The sequence below is a fragment of the Musca domestica genome, unplaced genomic scaffold, assembly GCF_030504385.1.
Source record: "Musca domestica strain aabys unplaced genomic scaffold, Musca_domestica.polishedcontigs.V.1.1 10, whole genome shotgun sequence".
Lineage (NCBI taxonomy): Eukaryota > Metazoa > Arthropoda > Insecta > Diptera > Muscidae > Musca > Musca domestica.
This window is the reverse complement of record NW_026712115.1, coordinates 7,918,683-7,937,911: the sequence shown is the minus strand read 5'-3', so window position 1 is coordinate 7,937,911 and position 19,229 is coordinate 7,918,683. Positions and strand designations below refer to the sequence as shown.

At 32.7% G+C, this 19,229-nt stretch overlaps 1 protein-coding gene across 5 annotated transcripts in view; it reads left to right on the top strand.

Moving 5' to 3' along the window:
* Positions 1-19,229, top strand: part of LOC101899409 (RING finger protein nhl-1) — a 146,900-nt gene that overhangs the window by 74,039 nt on the left and 53,632 nt on the right. For all 5 annotated transcript variants that reach the window (XM_020036011.2, XM_059125982.1, XM_011293325.3 and 2 more), the window contains 3 exons: positions 6,484-6,624; positions 13,722-13,857; positions 19,073-19,215. In XM_020036011.2, coding sequence (XP_019891570.1) covers positions 6,490-6,624; positions 13,722-13,857; positions 19,073-19,215 — 414 coding nt within the window. In that variant the 5' untranslated portion in view covers positions 6,484-6,489. The remainder of the gene's footprint in view (positions 1-6,483; positions 6,625-13,721; positions 13,858-19,072; positions 19,216-19,229) is intronic.

Genomic DNA, 19,229 nt, shown 5'->3' with positions numbered 1-19,229 from the left:
TATTTTCTCATCGGAGAAAACCAAATTCGGCAGTTCATCACTTTCGGCCAAGCGAAGTAACTCTTTAGCTCTTTGAGTCTATTTTTTTCCGTTGCGGTATAAGTTCTTGCACTTTTTGGAATTTCAATGGCTCATTTTTTAATATTTGCCGATGTGTTCAGCTCACAAGCCATTTTTCGGCCACTGCGACGTGGGTTTCGATCAAGTCGCTTCTTTAGCATTTCCGCTTCAAACCATTTCGGCTGATGTTGTTGTTTTCGTCCGTCCCCTTCTTTGACGTCAGGATACGTCACCAATATCACGTTAACGAGTGATGCTATGTGACACGAAAGGTTTTAGACATTTAAATGCTGGAGTGCTCTAACGATAGCCACTCGTGGTTTTTCAGCCAAATATAAATAAATCCTCTTACTTCGAATATCCAAAAAAGGTAGCCTGATGTCAACCCAGATTGCAACAGCGATTCACACGAAAAATTTTTAGATTCAAACTTCAACGGATTCGCCTGGCCGTTGATGTATCGGTTATTCATTTAGTTTCATCCTAATATATTATTCGGGATGACCTATATCTGTGTACAGTACTAAAATTATGTATGCACAAGAAGAATTTTTGAAAATATTAGAAAATGATAATTGAAAATGTTCGTTGATTGACAACATTTGAAAAGTTCTGAAATGTGATTGCTTTAGAGCTAATGTCAAATCATTAAATTGGAAAAAAATTCTGATTACATATTTTCACTACAAGAAATGTATGGCAATGTGGAAGTGAACAATTTTGTTTTGATAATTGCAGTAACTCCTACAATTTTACTACGCAAATTGTAGTAAATTTAATTGCAATGCATTAGGAAATTTGGGATGTATGTGCATGATTTTGGCAAACAACTTAAATCCTGAGCTGACTGAGATGATGTGAAGGACTGAGAAATAATTTAAGGAAATAACATTAACAAAAGATGATTATATCAATTCTGTTGATCTGAAGAGGAAGTGATTCAGTCTTATATTGTCTTAGGATTCACTATATTTAATTTAATTCAAAATAATACTTCCATTTATTTTTTCAAAATTCATATTCGCATTTATTTTTTAACCTAATTCAAAAAGCCCAGTAAATATACATGAAACTTCAAATGGCTAAAGAAAATTTATTTCATTGTCATCCATATTAAAATTGTCACATAATACAATGACAATTAATTAAAAGATTTGCATAATTACAAGTAATACAACAAACCCTCCCCGAAAAAAAATACGAAAATAAAAGCACAAATTAATTTGAAGGCAAATTTCATAAGAATAATCCCAAGCCAGTAAAGAAAGTAATTATGAAATTAATTTGGTTTTGAATAACAGCCTCCCCCAATTAATTATCATTTATTGTGTGCATTATTCAAAAACTTGTCATTGTTTATGTGAGTTAGATTAGATGTCATTTAGAAATTATTAATAAATTATATTCACTTTACACTTCGTGGGGTCGATTAGAAGAGAAAAGATTTGTATATGGGGAAGAAAGATTTTAAAATGGCAAACGATTTAAAAAGAGAAAAACAAATTCATTGAATTCTTAGGAAAAATCCTTAGTAATTATATAAAAAAAATATGAAATAATACAGACGAGACACTGGTTGACGGGGCAGAGAAATTTTAACTGATATATTTCATATTGGTACTGCAAATTTAAAAACGTGTTTGAAAGTTATAGTTATCAGTTTTGTGCTATCAGCATTTCACCACTTCCTTACACATGCTCGTTTTAAGGGAATGTATAAAAAGACTGGACCTGTATATGCTAACTGTACATTTTATATAATTTTAGTGCATACACGGCCTGCAAACTTTGAAGAGAATTTAGGAGTAAATTCGAATTTTATGACAGTTTTGATTATTATTTACTATATTCATACGAGATCTAATGCTGTATAATTCTAAATACATTTCATTTGCAATTTATAAAATTCGGATGTAATTTTCTTAAAAACTATGAGTTTAGATTATGGTTTATTTTCAGATTTAAAGTACAATTTTGACACTTTTGGCTTAAAACAAAAACAACTTTACCTCGAAATGTTTTTTTTTTTATTCAATAAATCGAAAAAAATTCTAGGAAAAATTTGGGAATATTTTCGAGATTTTGGCAACATTGATTCAACTACTGATATATCATGGAAGTAGATATTTTTTTCTTTGGTGACTTATAGTGGAATTTGATAAAGATTATTTTAGTCCTTTAAAACATTTAACGTTAAAATGTGTGTATGAATTTCGGTGAGCTTAGATACAATTTATATTTTTGTCTGGGTCCTATAGTTGAATTTGAATACAAATAATTTTGTTGAATGTTTTGTCTTGCTACGTAAATGTTTATTATGTTCATCTTTTTTGATGTTCATAAGGTTTTACGATATTCAAATACGAAACTTCAAACAATTCCGGTGAACAATGTAATTTAAATCGTCAAAATACCGAATATAGAGAGGTACAGTTATATGGGAACTATAACAAAACTTAGAGCTATATTGACAGTTCTATGCAAGGAAGACTCTTACATAATAGAAAAACATTCTGCCAATTTACAGCAAATGCGTATTAAAATTGTGACAAAACCAAAGCAATTTGGTGATAGTAGTAATGGTTCGATTTCTTTATATTTGCCTGGAAAAACAACAAGTGGCTATCGTTAGAGCACTCCAGCATTTAAATGTGAATAAATCTTTTGTGTCTCGTACCATCGCTCGTTACCGTAATGCTGGTAGCGTTGTTCGACGTCAAGGAAGTGGACGGAAGAAAACAGCAACATCAGCAGAAATGGCTCGAAAAGTAAAGAAACGACTTGATCGAAACTCGCTTCGCAGTGGCCGAAAAATGGCTCGTGAGCTGAACATGTTGCAATATTTCACTCGGCAAATATTGAAGAATGAGCTCGGAGTAAAGCCATTGAAATTTCAAAAAGTGCAAGAACTTACTCCGCAACAGAAAGAAAGTGGTGAACTGCCGAATTCGATTTTCTCCGATGGGAAAACATTTGTTGTCCAGCAGTTTGTAAACAAAAAAAAAAAAATGATCTTGTTTATTTGCCAAAGCGGTCAGCTAGAAATGTGCACCTTCGGTTGGCGGTTGGCCACCAGAACTCAAGCGCCGGCCATGGTGATGGTGTGGGCCGCTATAAGAGCCGATGGTCGCTCTACGCTCGTGTTGATCGACCGTGGCATAAAAATAAATATGGAATATTATCGCGAAAATATTGTGGAGGGCGTATTAAAGCCTTGGACACGCAAAATTTTTGGCCGCAGACCTTGGGCATTCCAATAGGACTCAGCACTATCGCACTCAGCACGCGCCACCCAAGAATGGTTACAAAATAAGGTTCTTCACTTCATTTCCAACGCACAATGGCCACCAAAATCTCCGGATACCAATCCGTTGGACTACTGTGGCTGGTATTTTGGAAAGCAAAGTTGGCACTAAAAAATAACAAAGTGTCGATCACGTCAGGCAAGCGCTACGCCGGATACCGCACAGCAACATTCGAGCATCGTGTGACGGTTTCATTGGGCGTTTTGAAGGCCGTAATTCGTGCCAAAATTGACCAAATCGAACAAATCTAATCATATACTAAAAGTTGATGCTATTTCCGACATTTTTTGCTTTCATTCAATAAAATTTAAAAAAAGTAAAAATTATGGCGTTTGACTTTGTTGCAGTTTTTTTTTCCTCACTTTAGGGCTATACCAAGATATTTTCAATACCAAAAGTCCTGCGGACCTAACTTTTCAAACCTACTTCATTTCGTTCTGAAATTAGAGTGCTTTTTACAGACGAACGGACATCTCTAAATCGACATAAAATTTTAGGCTGGTTGAGAATATAAATATATACATATATATATTTTTAGGTGTCACAAATGGAATGACACTCTCCATAATATGGTGGAGGGCATAAAAAATTGGAAAATTGAAAACTTGCTTCTTCCATTTACTTTACTTTGCGATGTGAACGTATAAACGTGTATGCCTGGGTCTTCTACCTTTAGTATAATCTACTTGGGCTTTTCTAAAAAAATATAATTTTGTCGCACAAGAAAATTTACGCCTTAAAGGGAAGTCCCTAAAGCAGTAGACTAATATTTTCCATTATAGTTCGATATATATTTTACCATTTCACTTTAGTTGTTGATACTTTCCACAGTTTACAATTGTAAAGATCGCATTTCAAAAACACTAACTGAACCCTTCTGCCTATATTTATAATTCCACCTTTATTCTTATGCCCTGCATCAAACTTAGTACTTTTCATAAAGTACGCAGTACACATTTCGAAAAAACACCGCATGGTCTAAATCCTATACACCCACAATGATCCGTATTCCAATATTCATAATTTCACCTCTATTCTACACTCAATATCGATTTTAGTACCATTTAGTACTTTTTGCACACGTTATTGTACGCATTTTCAAGCAAATCTCCATATCTAAAATCAAAACACTCTCAGTTATCCTAATTCGAAAATTCAAAATTGCTGCTTTTTTTCTACACTATATATCGAAAGAACCATTTAGGAATTTTCATACATTTCCTTCAAATCTGCCTCGTAATCTAAAGGCTACACACTCACAGTGATCTCTCCGTATCAAAATTCATTATTCCAGTTCTATTCTGACTCTCTAACAAATTTAGTAGTTTAGTTAGATCTCATAGCAAATTAATAATTCCCGTTTTATTCTTATACTTTTGTGTCATTTTGTACCATATCAAGTAATATTTGTTACGATTGTTACACTTAAGTACTCATTTCCAGGCCTCTCACAGCATGAACGACATCTAATTGATTGACTTCGGTATATCTATGCTACACGTCACCAGTGGCTCTTCCAAATTTCAGAATTTTAGTGATGTCCATTTCCCCAATTCAAATGTCATATTAAGTACCATTTAGTACTTTTTGAACCATTTTAGTATGTTTTTCCAAATGTTTTTCAATACACCTTGTTTGTCATAGACAAGCTTTAGATAGATACTATTTGTCTCTATCATATCATTATCACTTCCTATTAACGAAATCCAGCTTATCTCTCACTCATTAACAATCAACTCATTCTTAACATTTTATATTAAATTATATACGACATTTTTTTTTTCAAATTTTGGAATTTTTTGCGAAATCGAAAGACAAAAATATTCAGATATGAAACATTTTAAAAGTGGCGTAGTTTTAAGAAGAAGTAGATTATTTTTTCCTTTTAACCTAATTCTGAATGAATGACTGAATGAAACTACATTGACCACTCTCTTGGCCCAATATAAGCTTTACCCTCTAGGAGATGATTACTGTTCCAATAGTTTATGAAATTTATGTTTCAATGATTCGTAGAAAACTAATCTGATATTCTTCGAACAAAATACCGACATAGAGTTAATTTTTCCTGCACCAAAATCCCCCTTGGGACTCAATTCAGTTTCCTAATTTTCTTCAGGCACATTAAATAATCATATTTCCTCTGGCATTCAACCCAAAAATCTCTCATTTTCCCTGAATAGTAATAAACAGCTCTTCATATTTAAATATTCCACTTCCCAACCCAACCCATCGTAAAGACAACAAGTTTATTTAGAATACAATTGAAGTGCTCTCATTAAGTGCAAAATTCAAGCGAATAGAATTTATGGAAATACAATTGAAGCCTATATTGAAAAGTTGGAAGAATTTAATTTCATTCCATCAGTGGGATTGTGGCTTTGCGGAGTACTTCATAGCAAAAATATCAGGGGCTGCGGTATACATCGTCTTGTTGTTAACTAAATCCGCAGACCACTAGGGTTGGCCACACATTTTCCACCAACAAAAAAATCTGGTGGGGAAAAACTCTTGCTAAACAACCCACCCGCCCATTGGTCTCCCTGGGAGCGACACTCTCCCCTCTAGAGCTCGGGGAATTGTGGTGATGGAACAATACAAAATTGACTTTGAATTTACATTTCCATAAAAGATGATTAGTTCGAATGGTAATGATGACATTAAGGCGATTTGTGGCTAGGACCAAGTTAAAAAGTAGACAATGACGGATCGAAAAGGAAGAAGAACTTGTAAACCTAAATAATACTCAATAATGTGAAGTAAATATTGGAGGGGTAATCTCTGCCCTTCTTCTCGTCCTCCTCCATCGCAGACGATGTTTAATGCCAAACAAATGAATATTGCCAAGAGAAGCATTCAAGGAATTACTTTAAGGCTTATCGATTTAGATTAAAATCTAAATTCAATGCCAGCCATAAAAAACACGAAATAAATTCTTTTCTTTCCCATTTATTCGATGCTTAAGAAAATGGGGGAATAATGGGGGGGGGGAGCTGGATTAAAAAAGAATATTTGTCGAAGATTTTGTTGTCCTTAAATCAACAATGACCATTGTGCTGAGTTGATGGATTTTCATTTTCGTTTTTTTTTTCTCTCTTTCTTCCACTTTTAATTGCAGTAAAAAATGGAACAATTTGAACAATTGTTGACGTGTTGCGTCTGCCTGGACCGGTATCGGATACCGAAGCTGCTGCCATGCCAACACTCCTTTTGCATGGAACCCTGTATGGAGGGTTTGGTGGACTATGTACGACGACAGGTAAGTCAATAAGTATTTACCATATTTTATATACCTTACCTATTGATTTGTCACCGGTAATTCAATATGGTAGTGTAAAAGTCATTGACACCAGATGAATGAATGTTGCCGAAAGTTCAGCGATGGCACCTAAGCAGTGCTGGTATTTTCCATAGAAAAATCTGTAAATGAATACTTATTTGAATTACAAGACAGACCATTAACGGCATTGTTAGCTTAATCGTCATTTGCTTTTGAGTTTGATAATATAAATATGTTTCGGTAATGTCAAAGACACTTGAAAAACTCGAATTGAAAGATGTAGAGAAGTAGGTTGGACAACTAATTTTTTTGAACCAAAATAAGTTATTGAGAAGAGTTTAATAGATTATGAAATATTCATATTAAATAATATAATTTTATTAATAATTTTAATTTTATACAATTTTATTAATCCAACAAATTTTCATCCTAAATATATGTCATATGATTTGGTGTTTAAGTCCCTCACATTCGTAATATACATTCGACAACAATGATATTTGGTACCAGTTATCCGGTACAGCCCAGATAAACCTCCGACAAATTTTATCAAGATCGGTTCAGATTTGGATATATGTCCCATATATATCTTCAACCGATTTCGGGTTAATTGTGCACCAAATGGTCAATATCAGTACAAAAGTCCTGAATTTTAGTACATCCGACCAAATTCAGTCTTCAAGTACATCAAATTTGAAGAAAGTTGGTTCAGATATAGCTATAGCTTCCATATATATGTTTCATCCGAATTGGTGTTTGAGTCCCTCACATATATATCCTTAACATGATTTCAAGTTTAGAGTGCATCAGTCATGTTTGTATTTTAGTTCCTCTGGGGAAAATATCGTAAAGACACTAGAAAAAACTAAAATCGAGGGGTATGAGGGCTATACCAAAACGTGCAATGAAGGGTTTTATCTTACTAAGAAGTCAAAATATTTTTTTATATGAATAGATGGTGGGACTGTTGAAGGAGCTGCGGTGGTGCTCCTTACCACGTATTGAAATATACTACTTCCAAATCGTAAAAATAAACATGAACTTACATATTATCCGTCTGTGTTTTACGAGAGAGAGAGTTAGAAGTATAAAGAATGAGAGAGCGTGAGGTGCATTGATAAAAGAATGCACATCTAGATCAACATAACTATCATAGAGGTCTGGAAAATCCTAATTTCGCTGCATTACCTGAGACCAAAGCCAATAAACTATGTATGCCGCTGGTCGTTATTGGCATTTATTTTTATATTCACATAAGGATCAATTCCAAAATCTAGATTTTCTTGTTTCCCTCCTCTTTTTTGCGTAGTTCCATTTTAAAATTCTACCCCTTTAAAATGTATATTCTCGAACGTTTCTTTCCGTCATTTCCCACGCAGATCTACATACGGCAGATATATGTGTTTTCATTTTAAACGCAATCGCAATTTTGGAAAATAAGATTCACATTTTGCGTCACTGCAGTTGTTGCTGTATATCATCGGAAATCAAAAAAGAAAAACATTCATAATATATGAATGAATATAGGATGTAAAGAAGTTGTTTTCGTTTTTAAACAGACGCCCACAAATAGATTTATATATATTTCCTTATTGTTGCTGGAGATTAAAAAAAAAAAACAGAAAATGTGAAATGAGCCAAGAAATTATTTTAAAGCAAACGATAATTTTTTATTGATGCCTACTAATAATATCTATAAATAGACGTTTTTTAATGGAAAAATGTATCTCTTGCATTTTTTCCGGAAATTTCAACTGAATTTAAATTTTGTAATAATTTTTTACTGTGACTTTGATTGAAAAAAAGTAAGATTGTTACCAGACTCGATTGGCTTATTTGCCGATTTTGAAAGATTGCCAACTAGTTTAGAAGTTTTTACTAAAATTTAGCAAAACAAAAAAAGTTTTAAACGAATAATTTCTAATTTATAGAATTAACATTCATATATGATACAGTGTAAAATTTCAGGTTGTAACCTGTTCTAATTATTCTGATTTTTAAAGTAATGCCGTTTTGCCGCATTTAAAACCAAAGGGGATTTGTATAAACTTTTTCATTTTCTCCACACTTATGCGGCATATAGTAACTGTATTTAAGATACCATTTCTAGAAACAATTTACTACGAAATGGCTTTTACAGATGCAAACAAAAAGTATTATTGGACGAAATTACCTTTTTATTTTGGTATATAAATTATTTAGCCAAGCATTTTGTTTCTCAGAATGCTAAAAATTATGCTCTTTAAGTTAGTCTACGATTTGTGTGTTAATCAAGTAGCAATTGAATTGTACTTTTTATTTGCCGTATCTAAAAAATCAAGGGGATTTGTAAAAACTTGTTCATTTTCCCACACTTACGCGGCATATATCAATACCATTTAAGATACCATTTCTAGAAATAATTTACTACGAAATGGCTTTTACAGATGCTAACATTAACAGATTTTGAAGGATGTCCTATTTGGCTTCTCTTATAAGGATGTATAGTAACTTGAACATTTAATGGCTTTTTTAATGGTTCATTCAAAATATAGAATATAAATCTTTAAGGATGGTTAATATAAAAAATAAAGTCAAGTTTTGATATCAAAAAATATATTTATTACAATGTTACAAAGAGGGAATTTTTTCTGAAAATATATAGAGAACGCGAACTTTAAATTATTGAATTATTGAAGATGGATATTTGCATGTTTTATAAGTTGTTGAATAGTTGTTATAAGCTAATTATATGTCATTTCTGTAATTATACCCTACACCACAAGGTGGTCATTATGTATTTGTGTATTTGTTTGTAACAGGCAAAAGGAAACGAGATAGACCCATAATTCCTTTTGATGATCTGCATAGAATCACATTCTGAGTCGATTTTTGCATGTCCATCCGTCCGTCTGTCCATGCATTTTTGTAAACAAGCTACAGGTCGCATTTATTGTCCGATTTAGATGAAATTTTGTACAAGGACAAACCCTATTGACATTGGAGATAATCGGTCAAAATTTAGAAATTGCTCTCATATATATCTTCGTCCGATTTTGCGTTTTATTGTACACCAAACATGTAATATCAGCCCAAATAATATGGAGTTTTGCACATACTACCAGATCAGGCCTGAAAATAAGTATGCCAAATTTGATCGGAATCGGTTTAGATATAGCTACCATATATATTGTTCATCCGATTTGTTATTTTCGTTCACCGTAGCCGTAATATGCACTCTGTAACAACGATATTTAGGGAAATATATCCAATACAGCCCAGAAATACCTTTTTGCTAAATTTTATCGAAATCGACTGAGATTTAGATATAGCTCCCATATATATCTTCGTACGATTTGCCTTTTATTGTGCACCAAACGTGTAATATCAGTCCAAATAGCATGGAAATTCGAGCAGATTATGTTCAGGCCTAATCTGTAAGTATGTATGTCAGTATGCCAAATTTTATCGAAATCGATTCCGAGACAGCTATAGCTCCCACATATACTGTTCATTCGATTTGTTATTTTTGTCCTCCGCAGCCGTAATATGCACTCTGTAACAATGATATTTAGGGAAATATATCAAATACAGCTCAAAAATACCTTTGTCAAATTTTATCGATTTTGATATAGCTCCCATATACACCTAAGTCTGCTTTTACACGGTCTTTTTGTACACGGTTTTGATATAACACGAAAATTGAATATTTTTAATTTTTTACACGATTTAATTCCATTTAGCACGATTTTAAATTTTATGTACTTAAATTTTTTTTGTCAAATTTAATTTTAGCGAAGTATGTTCATATCACAAAAAAGTAGAAATCGATTCTGAGGAGTATATTCCTTTCATAAATTAGTTCCTTTGGACTTAAAATTATAATTATAATCATAGTTGGTATGATTCAATTCTCACAAATTCCCCATAAAACCTTATATTTGTTATGTGAGGCTCTACTAAATATGTAAAGTGGTGTAGGGTATCAAAAAGTCGGTTCCGCCCGACTTTAAGTCTTTATTTACTGGTTTTTTATTGGTAAATATATTAAAAGGGATAATTTTTAAATTCACTCAAAAAAATGTGGTCTGCTCTGGAAAAAAGAGAAAAAAAGTGGTAAAAATATCAAAATAATATGGATCTTTTCTAAGAATCAATATGTCAAATAATCATAGTGGGAGTCAATTTATTCAAATTTGATAAACTTATCTTCAAAAAATTAAGAAGAGAATACGGTAGAATGCAAGTGGATTACAGATTGGCCACAATGATCTCCAACATATGCTGTGAGTTAATGGCATACTTTACGAAGAAAGTAGAAAGACTTCTTTCGATATCAATTAGAAAGAAATTCAATTGGGATTTCTGTAACTGAATCTGCCATTTACTAAAATGGGTATCCGTGAAAAATTGTACTTGTAATCGAACCATGTAATTATTGCAAAAAGCGAAAGAAAATTACTACTATCACAATCTGTATCCCAAATTACATTCACAAAACAAAAAAATTGCCATCATTTACTTTGGGGAATGGTGTTGTCCGAATTTGTATATTTCAGTATTTGATTAATGATTTGATTCAATACACTTTCAATTTAGTAGGATATCCTTTGGTACATGTAAATGCATTCGAAATAAAACTGTGTGGGTAGAGAAGCCCAATTTAAATCAAGTAAGTGTCACAGGCTTTATTTAGTTCCCATTTTCTATTACTTTAGATAAAACTGGGAAAAAGAAAATACCCATGATTAGAAGTAACTCAACGGAATAGTAAAAACCAAAATAGTGCTCTGCAGGAATAGAATCTGCTCGATTTCATATGTTATTCAGATTTCGAGAGTATTTTGCTCTGATTTGAGTGTAATTGAAAAGTAGAGTGCACTAGACTTATTTTTTTCTAGTCGCAGGAGTACTCCCACTACTAGCTATTCTGCTTTCCCTCCAAACTTGTAAGAAGTTAAAAACGTGTCGACCATATTGTTTTTTTTTTTTAATCAAAAGTTTTAAGAGTGGTTCGTTCCTTCAGAATCGTTCCATAGAATCATAAATATTAAATAATTTGTGTAATTTCTCCTACTTTTGCCTTTAACCTGGGACATAGCAGGAGTTGATTCAGGGGGCTCGACCTCCACCGTTTTACAAAAAAAAATCTAATTATATGCTACAAAAGTACAAAAATGTCTAACTAGTAATCTGCGTATATATAAAAGAGAAGTGATATAACTGACTGACTGAGAATCAACGTGCAGATGAAAGGGCTGAAGCTAGAATCTTGGAATTTTTCACGAGTGTCTGTCTAGGTGAGTAGGTTTGGTTTTGGGACATTCGTACTAAAAGGCTACCAAAAGTACTAAAATGTACTAACAATTTAATGAGAGTCACTGATGGAGACGTAGCAAAGTGTTTTTGAAAATTCGATATGAAAAGTTCTAAAATAGTACTAAACATCTTAAATAGTAGCATTTGGTATTATGTGAATGGATAGAGCTAAAACTGAAATTTTGTATAAGAATCAAGGTTGGAAAGTAAGTTTGTTAAGTAAGTAAGTTGAAATGTGTAAGTGTGCGAACCTTACTAAATGATATTAAATTTGGAACGTTTTGGTTAGGCAACGAGCTGGAATTTTGAAATTTTGTATTCGGTGGTAGGTTTGTGATAAAGAATTGGTTTTGGAAATATGTACCATAATTGTACGAAAAGAACTTAATGGTAATACTATTTGGTATTGGGTGAAGGGATAGAGATACAATTACGAAAAGTACTAAATGGTATTTAATTTGATAGGGTGAAGGATATGGTTTGTTTTGGGATTGTGTACTATGATTGTACTCCATGCTTGTTAATTTGGTCTTGGTTGAAGGGATAGAGATATTATTCTGAGATTTGATATTGAGGTGTCAGTTGGTAACTGGAATTGAGAGGTGGTTTTGGAAATGTGTTCTGTAATTGTTCGAAAAATACTAAATAGTACAACATTTGCTATTGGGTGTAGAGATAGGGCTGGAATCCTCAAATTTGATATTGCGGTCTCTTTTGACATCTGAAATCGTGATATGGAGCTGGTTTTGGAAATGTGTATTATAATTGTAATAAATTTGTTAAGGGGGGGGAGGTGGAAAGAAAGAGCGGAAATCCTGACAACTTATATTAAGGTTATTGTTGGTATTTGAGGTTAATATATGGAGATTGTTTTAAAAATTGGTACTGAAATCATGCAAATTTATTTCGATGTGAACGGAACAAATTGTGCTAATAGGGCCTAACGCGTTCTGATCAAAAATTCTAATCAAAAATTTTAAGGTGGATGTTAAGTACAGTGTGTTTGTGGGCATCATACTAACACGTTGGATACAGCCTTTGGTATTTCCGTTGTGTGTTGCTTTAAATTAAACGCGTTGGAAACTTTGTCTTCCATAACCCCTCAGAATATCCCAGTCTGTCTCTTTTGGTTTTCGAAAATATTTGACTGATAATGTATTGTTATGTACTTAAACTTCTCGAAAATCGGCTTCGAAACCGGAAACATTTTAGATCAGCATAGCATTTTATGTCGATTTCCATGTTCGTTCATTTGACTGTGAAATGATGTAGGTGGACAAATTCTTTTTTAAATGTGTTTTAGACAGAATATTTTGTTTTAAATCCGATTTAAGGTATTAAGGATTTTTAGTCATAATTTTCCACTGAATATGCTGTTAATTGGAAGTAAATATTACAAGTCTTAAATGATTTCAGACACACTTGGTATTTGGTTTAATTTTCTTCTGCATATAATTATCTTCCAACAAGCCGCTATATGATGGTATTCCGCTTCTATAATGTGAAAACAATACAACGTTATAACGTATACATTCAACGTTTTTGACAAGACCATAGACGGTCATAAGCTGCCATAACAAGCGTATATGTATTTAAAGTTGACCTTATAGTGAAAAAATCAACAATATAACGGTTAGATACGTTCTATATTGAGAACCGAAAAATTCAAATTGCGATCTAAACATAATTTTTAACTTAACTTGATTTGAAAATATTCAACCATTTAATTTAAAATTTCCAAAAACATTCATCTAATTCCTTTTTATCTTCTATTCAAGGTAAAATGTCCTGAATGTCGTGCCGAACATCGCATACCATACAATGGAGTCCAGGCATTTCCAACCAATGTTACATTGCAGCGCTTCCTTGAGTTGCACATCGAGATAACTGGTGAATTACCAGATCCCACATCTGGTAAGTACATAACGAAGAACGACAAGTATATGAAAAGTGATAAGCCAAAGCAAACATTATCAATATCCGTTGAATGTTCTTTTTTGTTGCCATCCTCTAGTCGCTTTGCCTTGCCTGGGTGTTGAAGCAATGGAATATCTAAGCAGATTGTTTGAAAATTTAATACAATGAAAACAATGTTGTGTGAGTGTGTCCCCGACAAGGATATGAGTATTTTTTTGGTCTTGTCTTGCATTGTATATTTTCTTACTCTGCAAATAATGTGAAATAAGTGGAATTTAATCAAGGAGAATGTTAAGAGAGAACGAAAAAAAACAACAATGTTTCCTTAAGCCACACCAATTACATTTTTATCCTAGGGTAAACTTACATTTTCATTTGTATTTTGAAATTACAGATTAAAGAAGAAATTTTGCACGTCTTTTGGCAAGACTGCAATACTTGGGAAAATCCTTGCCAATTATTGTTGTCACATCTGTACCTGACGGAAAATAAATGTATGAAATTAGAATTTATTTATTTTCCAACACCGAGTGACACAGATTAAATATGAGAGAACATTTAAGATACCATTTGTAACAGTTCACATTGTGCTAATGGCTTTTACAGGTGTTTACAAAATCCATATATCAACTTACCCTAAATCTTAAACATGCCAAAATGTGCGTTGGCTAGTTCGAATGGCCATGCCAAATGATTTGGGTGGATTTTTGGCAATCGAATATGAGAAAAAGGGACACATATTATAAAAATAAATAACAACAAGTATGAAGGCAGTAAAGTTCGGCTGGGCCGAAAATTTTAATGTCCTCCACCACTGGAAATTTAACTCTTGTAGAAATAGCATGTAAATAACGAATGTCGAGAAGTAGCGTAACCTATATAGACAACGTTCTGCAGCAGTAGAGACATTGCATTTTTAATTTTGATTGCTGAACCTTTTACCATTACGTTAGAAACTGAGGCAAAAATTAACAAAATATGGAAATGGACCGCTCTATCCGGACTATAGGAAATCCTGGACTTGTGTTACTACTTTAAGCTATTCCGCTGGAAACTAATGGTAAAAACATTAAAATACCGAATATGGAAAAGTATATGGGGGCTATAGGAAAATGTGCACCTATATAGGCAATGTTTAACACAGTAGGTACAACACATTTGAAATATCGAATTTTAAAATATTTCTCTAGAGACTGAGGCTAAAATCATTTAAATACCAAATATGGGAAGCTACAATTATATGGGGCTAGAAGACGTTGACCCATATAGCTTATCCTATACTATGACTCAGAATTATAAGCTGATCAAGAATATATAAACTTTGTTGTGTCCTAAAATTTCGATGAGATACAAACGGAATGATAAACTTAATATAACCTCCATACTCTGTATGTGGAGGGTATTAAAATGGATTTAATGTGGAAGCGTAGGATGTTCAATATTTTAAGGTTAGTTCGAAGATTAACAAAAAAACAAAAAAAAAAAATGTTTGTGTGAATGTCATAATATCATTTTTTATTAGTTTCCAAAGGGATTATAGGGAAAAGAGTACCTCATGATACTTAATTTGATTTTTGCTGTTGTGTTTAACTAAAGGTTTATTGTAAAGTAGCAAATCCCAGCTACTGATATAATGTATTCTCTTTAGATTTCCAGTTCTATCAAAATACCAAATTTAATACCAATTAGTACTTTTTTCGGTACATATTTCCAAATCGACCTCCATATATCAAACCTACGAATTACCAAATTACCTCTAAATCCTTGATCATTATGATTGATTTCAGATTTGAAGCACTGTCCCACTTATACCAAATTTAGTGCCATTTAGTAAAATTCTTACATTTAGTACACATATCCAAAACCACCTCCTCATGTCAACCCCATTTTCTAAAATTGATTCTCAAGCGAAATTTCAATATTTTACCACTTCATTTAATTTCAAATTGTACAAAATTTGTAGCATTTTAGTACTTTTCCGAAAATTCGAAAAACTCTTTAAAATTTCAGATTTACAGCTCTATTCCTTCCCCAAATACAAAATTTAATACTATTTAGTACTTTCAAATTCCCTGCCATGTATCAACCAAACCGCATAAAACTTACGCATAATGCCAATTTTTAGACTTCCAAAACTCAATTCCTTACCCAAATACTAAATTTAGTAGCACAACCACTTCCATATCTCAATCCCAGATACCAATAGAAACCTCAATATCAAATTTGAGGATTCCAAACCTATCCTTTCACCCACTTATAGTAATTATTTGTATACCCTCCATCATAGTATGGATGGTATATTAAGTTTGTCATTCCGATTCACAAAATATATATATTCTTGATCAGCATAAAATTCTATGTCGATTTAGCGATATCCGTCCGTCTGGGGAAATCACTCTAGCTTCTGAACGAAAAGAAGTAGGTTGATAAAATTTTACTCAAGTGTATATTATATCTGCAGGACTTTTTGTATTGAAAACGTCCATGTAGGTCCACATTTTGGTAATGCCCCACATATAATGTTACCTCTCTATTTTCGGTATTTTGGTAATTTAAGCGACATTATTAACCAAAAATATTTCAAATTTGATATTTGAAGTTCTTAATGGATACTGCACTCTATGACAGAAAATTGTCTGTGCAGGTCTACGCTTTGGTAAGCCCCCATATAGTGATACCTCCCTATATTCGATATTTTGATGATTTTAACTCCATTATTCACCGAATTCTTTTTTTTCAAGTTTCGCATTTGAATATTGTAAAGACTTATGACAAAAGTTTTCTCTGCAGGTCCACGTCGCCGTATAGACTCTAAAATAATGGCTACATTCGGTATTATTAAGATTTTAACAGAATTTTTATCGAATTTATTTATTTTTTCGAAATTGCCAAATTCGATCCAAATGGTGGAAGGTATTCAAAGATCGGCCCGGCCGAACTTAGAACTTTTTTAATTCTTTTTAATTATCTCCATAATTCAACTTCAGATACCAACACTGATCTTAATATCAAATTTCAGGATTTCTCTGTAATTTCTCCCGTTGCCAAATTTAGTGCCATTAAGTACAACCATAGTACATATTCCCAAAACTACTTCCATATTTAAATCCCAGATACCTCAAAATCATATTTCGGGATTCCTGCTCTATACATTCACTCAATACCAAATGTAGTACCATTCAGTACTATTCGTACAATTATAGCACACATTTCCGTAATCACTTTCAGATATCCAGGCTACACAAGAACAGCGACCTTAATGCCAAATTTCAGATGTAAATCACTATCAAATCACCCAAAGCAAAATTGTACAAAAAGTAGAACTGTTTAGCTCTTTCCGTGCACTTGTAGTACACATTTTTAAACCTCTTTATTAGGAACCTACTACCTACAGGGACTCTAATACAACATTCACAAATTTCAGCTTCCATTAAGTACACATAAGTATGAATTTCCAAGATTACCTATATTCCTCACTCAATATTGCATTCCATAGTAATCGTATTTCAAAGTTTCAATATCCCAGCTCTATCGATTTACAACATTCGAAATTGTACCAAATTTAGAACCATGTAGTATATTTCATTGACATAAGTACAAATTTCGAAAACTTCCTCCAGCTCCTGCACTCCGACAGTTGTGTCAATTTCAAATTTAAGGATTCCAACCCACATTTTACATTTAATACTTCTTTAGTCGATTCTATTCCTCAACCTTGATTCCCATTCCAAATTTTAAGTCTTTTGATCTAACCGTTCACATGATACGATATGGTACAAAATGTAGTACATTTTAGCACTTTTCGTACACTTATAGTGCTAATTTCCAAAAACCCGTTGGTACATCGTTCATACACTCCATTGGTGACCCTCATTCCAAATTTAGTACCATTTAATACTTTTCGCACTGTCCTAGTATGAATTTCCTAAAACTCGGCCTTATCTAACCCCTTCGGACCAATAGTAACCCTTACCCAAAATTTCAAGATTCTAGCTTCAGTCGTTTTGTCTCGGCGTTGATGAATCCTTAAGTCAGCCAGTTAATCAATTACTTTGCTATTTTATTAATATATAGTGCCGTTTAGTACACATAATTACGAATTTTTAAAGCTTCCTACAATCCCCTATTGCTATATTCCCACTGTAATTCCTATTCAATGTTTTTACACAATTTGTACCAATTTAGTACTATGTACTAAATGTACTATTTACCAAGACATACATACCTCAGTCCCACAATGCAATAGTAGACTTATTTACAAAATTTCTATCGGTTCATCCATATCGCAATTGAACCAAATTTTCTACCATTTAGTACGTATAAGTACAAATTTCGAATTTGTTATTTCCAAGTTTCAGGATACCAACTCTATTTGAAAATTTTAAGATTCTAACTCTACCTGTTCTCCCAAAATTTAAATTGTGCCAAATTTACTACCATTTGGTACACATAAGTACTATTTTCCAAAACTTCCAACATACTCTAATAACACAATGAAATAGTAATCTTATATCGGAATTTCATGGTTTCAACTCTATTGGCTTTCCCAAAAACATTAATTGTACCAAATTTAGTACCACTCAGTACACATAGTCACGAATTTCCAAAACCACATATATGCCCTAGTCCTACAATGCAATAGTCATCTTATTTTTAAATTAAGCATTCCAGCTCTATTGTCAACCATATCGAAATTGTACCACATTTAGTACTTCCACATCCCAATCCTACTCTCTGACAGTAATTTTATTTCCAAATTTCAGGAGACTAACACTATTCGTTCACCAAATTTAGTACCATTTACACCATATGTATACATTCCCAAAACTACCTACATCAAACAATCGAATAGAAATCTTATTTCCTAAATTCATCGTTTATCCCAAACTTAAATTATACCGAATTTAGTACCACTCTGTACACACCTACATACCTCAGTCCTACAATGCTTATTTTTTGAAAAAATATTTTAATTATTTGTCATTGACCACAATTCAGTTAATTTTCAATCAGCTTATGATACTTTATTCGCAACACTTACAGGGCTTTTGAGTTATCGAAAAACATTTGGTAATAATTTGTAAAAATTCGCCAAAACTCGGCAAGTTAGCAAAGCTTTAAGACATATTCAAAAATGTTAAGATATCCAATATAGATATAAACATCTTATCGAAAATTATTGTAATAAAATTGTTTTCAATTCATTTTTCAGGTCAAATTATGGAAAGATGCGGTGTGTGTTCAGAGAAGTCGTACTTGAATCCCTGCGCTCATTGTGAAAAGAAGATTTGCGATGATTGTAAAAGTGCCCACATGGACATATTGCGACGTGAAATAACACGTTTCAATTCCCAGGTATGTCCGACAAA